Source organism: Lates calcarifer, linkage group LG17 (genome assembly GCF_001640805.2).
Source record: "Lates calcarifer isolate ASB-BC8 linkage group LG17, TLL_Latcal_v3, whole genome shotgun sequence".
Taxonomy (NCBI): Eukaryota; Metazoa; Chordata; class Actinopteri; family Centropomidae; genus Lates; species Lates calcarifer.
In genome coordinates this window covers 24,079,577-24,092,953 of record NC_066849.1, presented here as the reverse complement: position 1 = coordinate 24,092,953, position 13,377 = coordinate 24,079,577, and the positions used below count along the sequence as shown (strand labels likewise).

General features: G+C 38.6%; 2 protein-coding genes across 4 annotated transcripts; both read right to left on the bottom strand.

The window, feature by feature from the left end:
- Positions 1-2,288: 2,288 nt before the first annotated feature.
- Positions 2,289-8,252, bottom strand: uchl5 (ubiquitin carboxyl-terminal hydrolase L5). The gene is made up of 11 exons (XM_018670932.2): positions 8,055-8,252; positions 7,524-7,587; positions 7,339-7,444; positions 6,476-6,601; positions 5,739-5,800; positions 5,228-5,358; positions 4,916-4,979; positions 4,537-4,639; positions 3,521-3,634; positions 3,147-3,245; positions 2,289-2,663 (listed from the first exon to the last, which is right to left on the bottom strand). The coding sequence occupies exons 1-11, from the start codon at positions 8,128-8,130 to the stop codon at positions 2,619-2,621; spliced, it is 990 nt and encodes a 329-aa protein (XP_018526448.1). The 5' UTR covers positions 8,131-8,252; the 3' UTR covers positions 2,289-2,618.
- A 279-nt stretch (positions 8,253-8,531) lies between these two features.
- Positions 8,532-11,731, bottom strand: glrx2 (glutaredoxin 2). 3 transcript variants are annotated; one of them, XM_018670821.2, is made up of 4 exons: positions 11,682-11,731; positions 10,365-10,431; positions 9,952-10,128; positions 8,532-9,392 (listed from the first exon to the last, which is right to left on the bottom strand). In XM_018670821.2, exons 2-4 carry the CDS (start codon positions 10,428-10,430, stop codon positions 9,228-9,230), a joined length of 408 nt encoding a protein of 135 aa, XP_018526337.1. In that variant the 5' UTR covers position 10,431; positions 11,682-11,731; the 3' UTR covers positions 8,532-9,227. The 3 variants fall into 3 exon arrangements, with proteins under 3 accessions (XP_018526337.1, XP_018526335.1, XP_018526333.1); XM_018670819.2 differs by having other exon boundaries at positions 11,616-11,687; XM_018670817.2 differs by lacking the exon at positions 11,682-11,731 and adding an exon at positions 11,471-11,675.
- Positions 11,732-13,377: the final 1,646 nt, after the last annotated feature.

Genomic DNA, 13,377 nt, shown 5'->3' with positions numbered 1-13,377 from the left:
CAGCATATATTCATTTGAACCTATGTTAAAAAAAGAAAAAAAAAACTGCCTACCTCCTTGTTAAAGTCAGCTGCCAAAATGGGCTACTGCGTACCTCATTTACTGCTAAAGCATGGAGCTATATTTTGACATGTATTTTCCAGAAAGAAAGAAGAAAATGTATTTATCTACTGACAGTTAATTATTGTTTATATTCAAACTGGAAATAGTTGGGTGTTTGGTTTAACAGAAAGGTCAGACACATAATTTACATACTGTACATTTCTCGACACAATGTGCTGGATGTTAAGTTGCACAACAAAAACAACATTCCTAATCTTTTTGGAACATTACATTCCTCCTGGCACAGCTGACGGGGGCCACGTCATCACAGCAGAGTTTAAATACTGTAACAATGGCCCCCATGTTTAAGGCTGTAAAAACAGAAGAGAACATCTGACTGACAGCAGATAGAGTCCTCTGCCTGCTGTGCGTCTGCTCTCTGATACAGGGGTGTTTCCAGCCGTGAACTCATCGTGGAGGCTGACAGTGGCCAGACACCCAGACATTGCTCCTGACAAGCTGACAGCTCCTGCTCTCTCCTCAGACCTGTGGCCTGCTGCTGTGGTGTAATGAGATCATCTTTTACACCAGCAGCCCTTCAGAACCATATGCTCTGCTGGCCTGCAGGTTAGAGGACTAGATTTGTGATCTGAACATGAATAGTTTGAAACCCACACTGGCAGGAAAAGAATGTAATATTAATACAGGGTTCTTTTCTTTAGTACTTAAATGATCACAATCCCATTTTATGCCACGCTAGCAGCAAGGCTCTAGAGATGGCAATGTCAGCTGGTTAGTCCATCAGTGTGGTTTCAGACTGAAATACCTATTGAATGGATTGGCATGAAATTACATACAGGCATCTGTGATCCCTAGAGGATAAAGACTGCTGATCGTGGTGACCCCCTGACTTTTCCTCTATCACCAACAGAAGGTTGAATTTGTCTTTTATGTGAAATGTCAACAACTACTGAGTGGATTGCTTTGAAATGTGGTATGGACATTGTCCGATACATTGGTAACAAATCAATGTATTGGACTGCTGTTCATACAAAACATTTATGGCCATCTTATTTTTTAAATTTATTTATTTTCCACTGACATTTTTAAGAGTTAGTAATTAATCATAAAAATAACTGACAGTGAAAGCAATTAGTAGTCACAGCTCTAATGCTAATGTTATTTTTCACAGAACATTCCTTGTCTGGGCTTGAAACCACTGCTTTTATGGTCCTTGAAAGCTCTTATTATCACTGTATGTGATAATAAGCTGTACAAATCTTTCCCTGACCTCTGAAGTAGGTAGACACAGCACAAATTCCATTATGCAGCAGTGTTCACTATTTTAAGAGACAAGAAGAAGACAATTAGACAATGTGATAATTACCACATTGGATGCTAAAGCGTGTATAGTGAGGTAGTAAAGGTATTCATGAACACCCTTCAGAACTGGCACAGTCACCATTACTTATCATTTGGTCATCTGCGCGGGCTGAAATCATACAGGATCATATAACAGACACGCTGTTCTCTCTCTGAGCTGGTAGTAAAACCTGTGGATTTTCATTTGTTGCCATGAAGGCTCTTGGCAACAGATGACTGGGATCAGATCCAAGGAGTACTTAAGGTGTGTCTGTAAACACTAAAGCCAAAAATAGAAAAGGGCCACGTTCTCCTTTGGTATGGAGACTGATACGTCATACTACGCAGGCCTTAACACACACGCTGTTCATGTACAACCTGTAAGTCAGCTAAGTATGGCGTCTTTGTATAGTACAAGCCAGAAGTTGAATTACTGGACAAATCACAGAGGCCCCATGATCAAAACATCAACAGACTGCCACAGGAACCTATCCAAAAAACACACGAGTCACTAAATTTGTACCAGTCCTTTCTTAATGATGCACTTATAAGGAGTTGGCAGCTTGACAGTGTGCTCTCACCAGGTCAGATGGTCTAATACACAGATCTAAATGTCAGATTGTTTTTAAAAAGATAGTTGTCTTGCCCAACAAACTGTAGCTTCACTAATTTCTGATACTTACAGAAAGTTCATCAGATGGCTTTTTGTAATGTACTATAAACATAGTCATCGTCATTCCTCTGCTGCACCAGTAGGTGGTGCCAAAGATCTACCACTAAGTCTTACAATTCAGTGGATTTCTCTGAGTGAACAGCATTTAGAGACCATATCTGGAGACAAATCAATAATTAAGTGATGTTGATTTAAAAAAAGAACATTCACAAACATCTAAACATTTTATTATGAAAATAAGACAGAACATAATTTGAGCACATCTTTCCTTCTATCATGCAACAGAGCTGATGGACACATGGAGAGAGCATTTTGCCGACAGTCTCTCTGCTACACCTGCAGTGCAGTGCAGTTCTTAATGTCTGGATGGTTCACAGGATGCCACAGTGAGGAAGTGCTGCAGACCATCCATGGTCATTAATATGAGTATGACAAATGATGTACAGTATCTGTGTGTGGCTCACTGATGAAAGAGTGACTGTAGAGCTCTGGATGTGTCTGTGTGTATGTAATTGGAGGCTTCTCTGTTGAAGTGTGTTGTTCACTTGGCCTCCTGAGCTTTTTTGGCGCTCTGTTTCTCCTTCGCCTAGTGAGACAAACCCAGAGACATTTTCATTAGTGTCCCCTATTTCTAGAAATTCAGGAAAGAACGACGGATCTGGTCACTAAATTTCAGCACACAATCTACAGATATTTAAATGTAACTACAGCATGGCATGCTTGTGAGAAATTATGTCTGCCCTCTAGTGGACAGAATACCAAAGCTCTGGTTTTTAAACATCCTTGCAGTGGATCAGTGATCCATTTCATCACATTTACAAAATTATTTCTCTGTTCTGTAACCCATCGCATTGACCAAATGCTTTCATTTTTTGTCCTTGAATGTCCCTATATACACATTGCTGACATCCATGATCTCATTGAAATAATGTGCACATTCCATGAAAAGAAATAGCCAACCATGTGTCAAAATGTAAAGGTACTTCTTTAAGTCTCCCCAGACACTCATGCACTGAAAGCAAATGGTGTTGGGGGAAGCCACAGTAATAAAGAATAGAAAAAAAATTACCTTTTCCACCAAAGGTATTAACTGCTGGTACTCTGCCAGCGTCTTCAGTAGCTCCATGATGAAAGGAAGGTAGTTGTGCTTTCGTCGAATGTTTTCAATCTGTAAGAACATACATAAATCTAAGTAGTGGGCAAGACTAATGTGGTGGTAGGGAGGAAATGTACAAAACCTCTGCAGCTAGTACAGTACATTCAGAGGTGGCTGAAAACACTGCAGTAAACATAGTCTATACATTTATAATGTGCTCTTGGTTATAAAAATAAAAACGTGTGCTGTAGGCTCATGGGCCCTTTCCTTTTACTTCTACCACAATGAACAGTCACATGAAATACAGCATGCAATTGTATGGAATGTGGTGCTGAGGAAAAACACACCTTATATCTTTTAAGTTTCTGGTTTTCCTCTTCAATAAGGAGCTGGTACTTGGCAATCTCTGATTGGATGGAGCTAAGAAATGTGCTGCTCTGGTCTGTGTCCATTGGTTCATCCTAGGAGCAGAAAGGGACAAAGGTTTTTACACATGCAGGATGTATCCTGACTAGTTGGAATGGGGGAATAAAAAGGTGAGAGGACAGTTGGTGATGAAGATGCTTCATGTTGATTAAATGTAAGATGCTTACACAATCATAATGTCAATTAAATTGCTGCCTTTGTCAAATTGGGACCTTGAGTATTTAGTGAGAAGTGCTATCACAGATCATCACACCTATTTCTTTAAACACACCATCTGAAAACCTTGTTTCTGCTGACCTCCAGTGGTTGAGGGTTTCACCTTCCTGCACTATTGCAGATGTGTACTCAGGGTGTGATCAGGACATCCTGACAACCCTGTAAGGTGCAGCTGGCTACAGGTACAGCAGAACATATTTCCAACTACACCCAATAATGATGCAGGTGTGTCAAAGTCAGTGAAACCAGGATTTTTAGTTTGGCATCAAGTTACTCTTTAACCCCTTAAGAAATTTAACAGTTATGATGTCCACAGCAGATGGGTTGAAAACGACTTTTCATGATGTTCAAAGATAGCACAGGTTTATCACAGTCACCACTCTTTCCATTTGGGACATCTATGACATTTTCTAAATGTTGCACGTCAGGACAAGATTGCATCACTATACCAGGTTTCATCAAAACTGGAGTTGTAGTAATGCACACGTCATGAGTGTTCAAATATGAAATGACAAACATGACAAACAGATGAGTGGATGAAGCCACAAACAAAACACAGCGCTTTTTCCCCCCAAACTTAGGCACACTGAAGCTATGATCTCTAACTTTCTGAAAGCTGACAACTGATGAATTTCACATGTAGACTCCTGGGGAGAAAGCAAAATAATAAATTATTCTTTCTCATGTCTGCTCTGGATTCAGCTCTTTTGCTGCCACTCACCTCAGTAAGCTGAGTCTGGAGCTCTGCGATTTTCCTCTCATATATCATCTTTCTGTCTGACACAATGGCCATTAGGTTGAATCTGATCTCTCCTTCACTGTACCTGAAGAGGAAAGTAATAAGTTCACTCCAAAATGTCATCATTGCACAATACAATCTCTAACTATGAAAAATGCCAATAAACCAGAGAAGATGGATGAGAAATGTCACCATGACTGCATGCTACTTTAATTCATTTCTGGTGTCTTAGTCCAACCTGAATATAGAGACTGTTCAGTGTTTTAAAAAGGAAGTGAAAAATGAAATTAAAGCATTAAATTCAATTTAAACTGTGTGTGCTTGGTTACTTTAAATCGATAATAAATGTGCAGATATTCACTTCTGTATTCTTTTCTCAATCACTGGGCGAACCGCACTGATCCAGTCATCCTGGTTGCATGCACCTGGTGAAAAACACAGACAGAAATAAATAACACTGCAGGTGTCTATGTATACAGTAACTGCAAGCACACACTGTACATCATCATAAAACAGACAGTTTTAGAGGAAATGGGCCATGGCCAACAAGACAAAATTCAGCTATGCACAGCAGGGCCTCACACTGAGGGACCTTAAACATTAAACTGCCAGTTTAGGTGCTGAAACCTTAAAGCAATAAAAGGAAAATAACAAATTACATTTTTCTGCTTACCCAGGTCAATTGGTCCCTCTCGAAGTCCATCCAGCTCATATAGTCTGCCATTTACAGGAACATAGCTCACAAAGTGAAAGGCGTCCTCGTCCTTTGCTGATGACTTTGCATCAAATTCAAACATTTGCTGTCTGCAAACATAACAAATGCACAGGTAGTGAAGTAGGAATATCTTCTGCTTTAAGAATGTCATAACACAAGTCAAAAAATGAAGGTGATGTATTGAATTTTAATATGTTTTATCCTTAATTAAAAGTGTTATCACTTCAGAAGTTGTGTGTAAGTTGTGCTTTGAATGACTCATTTATTAAATAAGAGAATGAGTACTGACACATTTTAGCGACCAATAAATGAACCAGTCTCACATGTGCATGTTTCAAAAAGGCAGACTGCTGCATTAGCGACAAATGGGCCAATCACTTTTCTCCAAGTTAGAATGAGAAGCTAAAAATAACATGAAGCCAATCAAACAGAGCCTTTCTAGCTGGATATGATATGAGCAGGAGCTTACCTGGCAAAGCTGTTGTGAACTTGTCGGATCACTTCAGAGTTGCTAAGAGCCAAACCTTTCATCTGAGGAGAGTGGGAGATGTAGGATTATAATGCTGATTGCATAACCCTTGCCTTAAAGATGCTGTGGTGTAATGAAGCAGTGTACGGTCCATGCTACACATTTTTTTTACCTAAAAGGTTGAGCATCTAATTAGTATTTCTATTTCAGTAATATTACAGTTACTAATTAAAATAAATTACTTAGTTGTTGCTTTTTCCAGCCCTGTTTGCTTTTCCCGATAAGCTGCTGCCATCTATTAAATAATACAAAGTAGCAATGTCTAGGTAGAAGCAAATTTGAGTTTTTTTTTTAAAACCAAAGGAGAAGCCGAACATCATAAATCAGTACAGCCTGGTTCTCCTGAATATTTGTGGGACAGACAACTGAGTCATCACGGTTTTAAAAGGTAAGAGGATAAAACTGTCAGTGTTAGAGACAGAGGGGGAAATTACTATAGTGAGCTGTGTAATGAGTTACTGCTTCAAGGGGGAAAGCAGTACAAATGTCATTTTTAGAACGAGCAGTGAGAAAATTTACATGGTAAGGTTCATACCCAACAACAACTAAACAAATAAGCAATTTACAAATAAACTAACAGAAAACAACAGGTAAATTCTTGAGCTAGATCACACAATTCAAACAAAACAAATCAAAGCCACAATTCTTGGATTACAGACAAAATACCATGAACGTACAGCAGCGTCAAAACTCTGTGAAAACTCTCTGAACTCTGTCAGTGTGTCTCCAAGCAACATGTCAGGATGGGAACAGTTGAGCAGAACGCTGACAATTGCCTGGGTGGCACAGGCATTGTTAATGACCTGAAAATACACAGATACACAAAAACACAATCAATGATTGGATAGATAAAACAAATTCTGATGCTTTCGATGAATTAAAAACTAAGAGCACATTATATGCATTCTAAATTAAGAGATCTGATTTCATAGCAAGAGATTACAGTTTTATTAGCCACTAAGTCTGTGATAGCAAACAAAGTTTCAAATCTCACAGTGGAATGTTAAGACTTATGTCAGAATGAATAACCCTCTTATCAGTGTGAAAAGCAGCATCCTCATACTTTATTATTAGCCGTCACAGGCCCAGTGAATTCATTATTCAATTTAGCTGAACTAGACAATGTCGTCTTACAATTACTCTTTTGTTTTGTTTACATTTTAAAGCAAAAATGCTGAGAAGTTCCCTTATTCTAAGTTTTGGACTGCTGGGCATTACAAAATTGTGATGGGTATTTATTTATTTATTACAATTTCCTAACATTTTATACACTGAGCTGTCAAGAGAGAGAAACTACTCTTGAGATCATTTGGGAATTAAAATAGTCATTCATTCCAGTCATAATTGTCATTACCTTTTATTTTGCAACTATACTTCAGTGGTGAAATATTTAGTCAAATGCATCAGGAGACACTTCTACATTAATTGAAACAATTCCAGTTTGAAGTTGAAAAGACTATATAGAACTATAGAACTACCTATGCCACATAATATATTTGCTGATACTAACAAAGTGCACTTAAAATATATATTGACGTGCCTGTTTTGCAAAGAAGATGTGGTCAAGTCTTGAATCCTGAACAATTGATCCTGCTGGCTCTTCACCTGGCTGCCACTTGAACAGGAAAATCAAGCCGTGAACTGGTCTGGAATAGAACAGTTAAATTAAAAGGCCGGTCTTTAGAGGGAGCATGCAAGATAATGAGGTTGCATATATGAACATACTTCAAGTTGTCAAAGTTCTCTGGCTCCATACTCCATATCTCCTCAACCTGGGCTCCTTTGCAGCCTGACAATGACAAGTGAAGCATCAAACATTGAACATTTTGGAATAACTATTGCAGTAAGAGCTACCTGTCCGTCAACAAACGCTAATTAAGTGAGCTGCTTCACTCGGTGTCGGTTTGACAGCACAACAAATGTCATCATTTACGAGCGACGATTTGTTTTCACGCGCCGTTGTTTTGAACGCTGAGTAATGCTAGCCAGTTAGCTTGCCTAATTAAGTTAGCTCACACTGACAAATTATTACATGCTATTTTTTTGGAAAATACAGCGTTTGGGTGGCTGTTGAATATGCGCATCCTCTAAAATATTTTAGTTCAATCCAACGTCGCATTTTTTCTTTTTGCATGAGTAATCAGTGGTAGCTAATTTGGAAGTTACCGTTAGCTGTAGAGCAGCTAGCTAACTAGCACTGTCGCATAGCCACGTTATATTGAATGAGCAGCTAGCATTAAGCTACAACTCACTCACCAAAACCTTTTATCAGCTCTGTGAACACCCCGGGGTCACTTTCCATTAGACACCACTCTCCTGCGCTTCCAGCCATTTTTTACAGTGTTGTTTATTCAACCTAACTGTGTACATAAACAAGATGTTAATGTCTTAGCTTAGCAGTGCACCCGTTAGTCAAGCTAATTTAACTGAAGCACTGGAGTAACGTCACCGTGATGCGGTGCAACGTGGGCAATCTGGATGCGCACGTTTCACTATGCAGCGTACACCGTAGTAGGCGACTTATATTTTACAAAGAATATTCTCAAGCATAAGCAACAGACATGTTTCTTTCGTAATATTCAAGTGATAGCCTTTGTAAAGGCACATTTGCAGTTGAGTAAATTTACCACGACTAAAAAATAGCTATCTTCTAAAATAGATGCCCACCCTCCTACGAGGTCGGGGGGAACAAATGGAGCACTCTTCGGTAAAGACATGAAAGACGTGAAAAACTAGTAGTGAATTTTCATTCATATTTTTTTAATAATCATAAATATACATTCAGTTTACAACGTTTAGAATGATTCTGACTTAATATATCCGCCCATTCATCTGACCAGCAACATGATGACCTTATTCCTACATTTATTTACCAAAAATCAACCACCTCCCTAATATTAAATACAAACACAGCTACTACCAAAATCTCAGATACCCTGAAATAGAAAATGATTTAACCAAGCAAGTAAAAAACAAAACAAAAAAACATAAGTACTATATCTTTCATATACAATCTATGCAAATAACTAACATTTCTCAATAACACACAATGTCAAATACTCAGCACAATAAAATGTGCTAATCAGTCAGTACTACATGATGTTCAATGTTTGATGATGCTTGATGCTTCAAGACATATCATGCTTGTTTATGACTGTAATATTGTTCAATACAACAGACATGCGCAGGAGAAGTATTTGAAGTAGTTTCACTATTCACAGGTTTTGTTTAAAAGATGGTAGCTTTAATAATAATAATAATAATACTGTACATCCCTGGATGAAAACAAATGTGGCTGAAACATCAACTATTCAATGCACTTTGATATATAAATAACATGGTCATGCTCAAGCAATGTACAACTTGTCGCGTAAGATCAAGCAAACATTTAATAAATACAGGATTGAAAAAAACTACAAAAACGGTTAGTCATTTAGCTGACTCAAACTGTCCACTGCCTGAGCCTTCAGAGCTGGTTGCAGTGCAGCAGGGAGCACACTGTTCAATCAAAGGCACCAACTTTCCCTGTTGGTGGAGCTGTTTGGTATCAGAGCCGCCCCCGATGCAGTTTCCATTAATAAAGACTCTCGGCACCTGAACACACAAATCATGTCATAACATTACGACAGTGTGAATGAGTAGTTCTTTGAAGTCACAGCTTAATCCATTTTTATGGTAAAAGCAGAGATGGGTCTTGCATGTGCAGACCGTATTAAAAAAAGTATGTTTTTTAACTCTTAATTTGATCTAAAAACAATTGCATCTGTTATGGTCCTCAGTCTATATCATGCAGCATTTATGTACAGGTTACCTCTCTCCAAACATGTAATTGTACTTGGTACTGTCAACTTTTAGTAAATGTAATATATTTTCTCTCATTAAAAGATCATAGTCTGGAAAAGATGCAACTTTGGCTGCTCTTTATCTTGATTCAGATGCTATTGCCAGATGCTATTTTGAGTCAAGATAAAGACCTAATTCTTGGCTGCAGCCATAACAAAAAGTCCACCTAAATTTAACTTTAATGCAGAGCTGCCAGAACAAATAAGCTGTCAAATGTCCATGTTTTGATGTTTTTCTTTTCTTTTTTTATTAGATGCTGAAATAGCAGGCTATAAAGCTCCAATTCCAAAATCTGATATGAAGTTCTCACCGTCCTGGCACCAGTCATCTGAGCTAAGGCCTCTTGCAGTCTCCTCCCATCATTGTGTTCATCCAGTTCAATCACCTTGTAGGTCGCACCAATTTCATTGAACACATTCTTGGCCATTTTGCAATAAGGACAGGTGGTCTTGGAAAATATAACAACACAGTTCTGTGACACCACCTCCTGAAAAGTCAGGGAAAAATTACAATTCATTAAATATCGGTAGAACACAGAAATAGACCACACTGAGCAAAGGCAAAAGAACTGAGTGCATTTATCAAATATTTCAATGATTAATCATTATTGTTTTTAATGCCAAATATATCAGACAGAAACAATCAAAACTAGGTTGTAAAGAGATTCACAGCACACTACCTTGCCAGGTTTTAACAAGTTGACTGCAGGCACCATGTACTTACTTGAACATACTGTACACAGGCTGTGCTGGACAGAGTCCCAGTAGTGGTGGATGTAAAATTCCCCATTCTGAGAGAGACAAAGCACAACATTAGAGCATTAAGTGCTTAAAAGCGTGAGGTCTACTGTTACATTACTGTATATTAGAATCTACTGGAGTAACTGACACACAACAGAAAATGTCCAGGTTCATGCAATAACCTTAGAAATGTGAAGGTACCATAGGAAGAGACGAACTGAAGGCTAATAATTAGCATCAAAATAATATCTAACTGGAGAATAACTGCTTGTCTGAAAATACACATGTCCACTGTTATGGTCTTACTGATTAGCTACCACATTAAATAGCGTTGTTTTAGTCCTTATACCGCACGGTCTTAGTTTTCTGTGCTAGATAATCCAGGATTAGGAGTACACATGCTCTTCACTGATACCGGTAATTGGCTCAGATTTGATGTGGGTAGACAACAGGTCAAAACCCCATTAAAAATCTGTCAATATTAAGAAGCCACGCTAACGTTAAAGCGAGTAACGCGTCGCACAACGTGGATGTTGATGTTTGATGAAACGTAACCAGGTTATTGTGATATCGGCATACATTTGATACGCCTCCCAGGATTTGTTTCAATTAAACTGAAATGTTTCTGCTGCTTCGCTGCCGCCGCAAAGCATTTGGTTGAATATAACCAGGGAAACGTTCGCTAACGTGGACAATAACAGGCATGCCAAAGATATAGGTTTGAATTTTTCTGAAACGGCGCATTACTGATAGATCACATGCATGCCGAATTTGTCACAAGACCCAGTTGAATCGTGAAGGTTACGAATGATGTGTGTTTATACATGAGCAAGGCACTTTTAAACAGATTACACTTTGGATTATGCATGGTAGTTATGAAATACTGCAGTTTGATAAGCATGTGGCCGTGAATGAATTAATCCTTTCGACTCATGGGAACCGAAAACGACGTCCAGCAAATGTTTTATTATTTACTGACGGTAATTGTATGTTTCAACGGAGTTTGTTTTTCGTTTATAATTGGCTATGAATGATTTATTTACTAACTAGCTAGCTAGCTATGTTTGTAGTCAAGCTAGCGGGATTGACCTTCGGCAGCCGGTCCATGCCACCCTAGGAAGACATCCTGCTCGAGAAAACATGGAGAAAATAGAACATACGGCCAAAAAATAATCGAGCTGTTGGCCTGGATGAAACATGCGGTTAGTGTACAAACTGTTCTGGAGTTACACACTAGTCTGCTTGTAACCCTGGACTCGCTTTCGCCACTTTCGCCACACTGTTTAAGCCTGAAGCCTACCTTACGTGACCACCGGAAGGAGTTTCTGACGCAAGCCGCTGTTTGAACGTAAGTAACGCCTAACGTCACACTACAGTGTGTCAAATACGTGAACACACAAATCTGACCACTGTGTCAATGTGTTTAATTCTAATTCTACAAGGATAGGAAATCTCCAAACATCCCTACAAGATATGCAATTGTGACACTATTGTCTGTCTATTAAAATTCGGTCATGCTATCATCTGCAGAGATTTAATCCATCTGCCTACACTATAAAATACAAACAGGGAATTCAGATTCTCTTTTTCAGAATAATAATAAATGTATAAGGGACATACTTGACAGGGCTATAATTAGTAAACTGCTTTTGTTATAGCCAGGATTTCTTTGTATTGTTAGTTTTACAGTAAGGTGTGAAAGGTCTCTCTGAAATCATTTTAGTTATCTTTGTTCACAACACAGATGAAATTATAACTTTTTTGTGTGTGTGTGCAATTTTGCAAAACATATACTCAACTTCACTGTCTTCATGTTCATGGACACAGAAATACTGCATCAACTATGCAATATGAACCACATAACAACAAGTAATAATCCAATGTCAGGGCCACCTCGACTAAAACATAACCTGTGCTAAGTGTGTTGAGGTCAAAGACACTAGTGGAACTCCAGTGGAGAGAAGAAATAACATTTTTCAGTCATCTCACTCTGTCAGTACATCTCAGACATCAGTGCTGGTACAAATGCACATTATTTCTTCCTTTATCCTCCAAGAGTTTTGTTTCTCCTTCAGATGCAGGTGGAAATGCATTAGTTCAGCATTAACTGTTTCCCATTCACCGTGTTAGCCCAGAATAGGCTCACAGGCTGGGGAATCAATCGCAAATCTAAAGATATCTGATGAGGCAGCACAGAAGTGCTTTACTTCAAATACCTTTTTTTTCAAACCCAAGGGAGAAATGCATCATTTCAGAATGGATTCACACCATCAAAGAGATCTACCGCTTTGCCTTGGAGTGGGTAATATCCTGACACAAAGCCAGAAATGTTATGAAAGACAGTGTAGAATACCATTACATTAGAGTTCAAATATCTGCTCACAGCATCAATACATATGATAGGAGACAACCAGGAGTGGATAAAGAAGTCTCATCTCTACAGCTCTCGTCATTTTGGTTAGGCTGGATGGAGCTTCAACATAAAGCTGAAGTCTTCACCTTCCTGACTGTATTTTAAGGTGTAAACCCTCTTCCCCCCACATATAACCATTCATCCATCATCTTCATACAAGAGTGTCTGTGTTTAGATTACAATCTTAGAATTATCTTTCCCTCAAGCAGATCAAGCTGACGTAACCTACACTGGGGTTATCATACCTTCACCCAAGGTTGGTCATGGAGCAAGGAAAAAACTTATTCCCTCTGGCTGGCTAAATGGTTGCCACAGCAATGAACACCCTCTCTCACTAAAAAACATATAAACCTCCAAATAGATTAATGTCATATCATTAAATCCCATTCTCCTAGGTAGAAAACAGAGCACATCCTGTATTACTGGACAATTTAAGCATCATGGAGGCGCTTTTAGTCCATGTGCAGCAGTAGAAAGACAGACCTAGTGGCATAAATCATTTCTTCATGTTGCTGGCTAGAGGATATGATAATTGACTGAAACTCTTAAAAGTGACAAGAATTTTAAAAAGCATATTGCATGT

Coding starts and splice junctions, on each gene's coding strand:
- uchl5 (XM_018670932.2), bottom strand. CDS start 8,130: ATGGCTGGAAGCGCAGGAGAGTGGTGTCTAATGGAAAGTGACCCCGGG. Junction 3,246..3,520: donor AGAAACTTAAAAGATATAAG/GTGTGTTTTTCC, acceptor ATGTTCTTACAG/ATTGAAAACATTCGACGAAA. Junction 2,664..3,146: donor TAATACCTTTGGTGGAAAAG/GTAATTTTTTTT, acceptor TTGTCTCACTAG/GCGAAGGAGAAACAGAGCGC.
- glrx2 (XM_018670817.2), bottom strand. CDS start 11,580: ATGTTTCATCCAGGCCAACAGCTCGATTATTTTTTGGCCGTATGTTCT. Junction 10,432..11,470: donor GCATGGACCGGCTGCCGAAG/GTCAATCCCGCT, acceptor TGTCTCTCTCAG/AATGGGGAATTTTACATCCA. Junction 10,129..10,364: donor CCTGTGTACAGTATGTTCAA/GTAAGTACATGG, acceptor CTGACTTTTCAG/GAGGTGGTGTCACAGAACTG.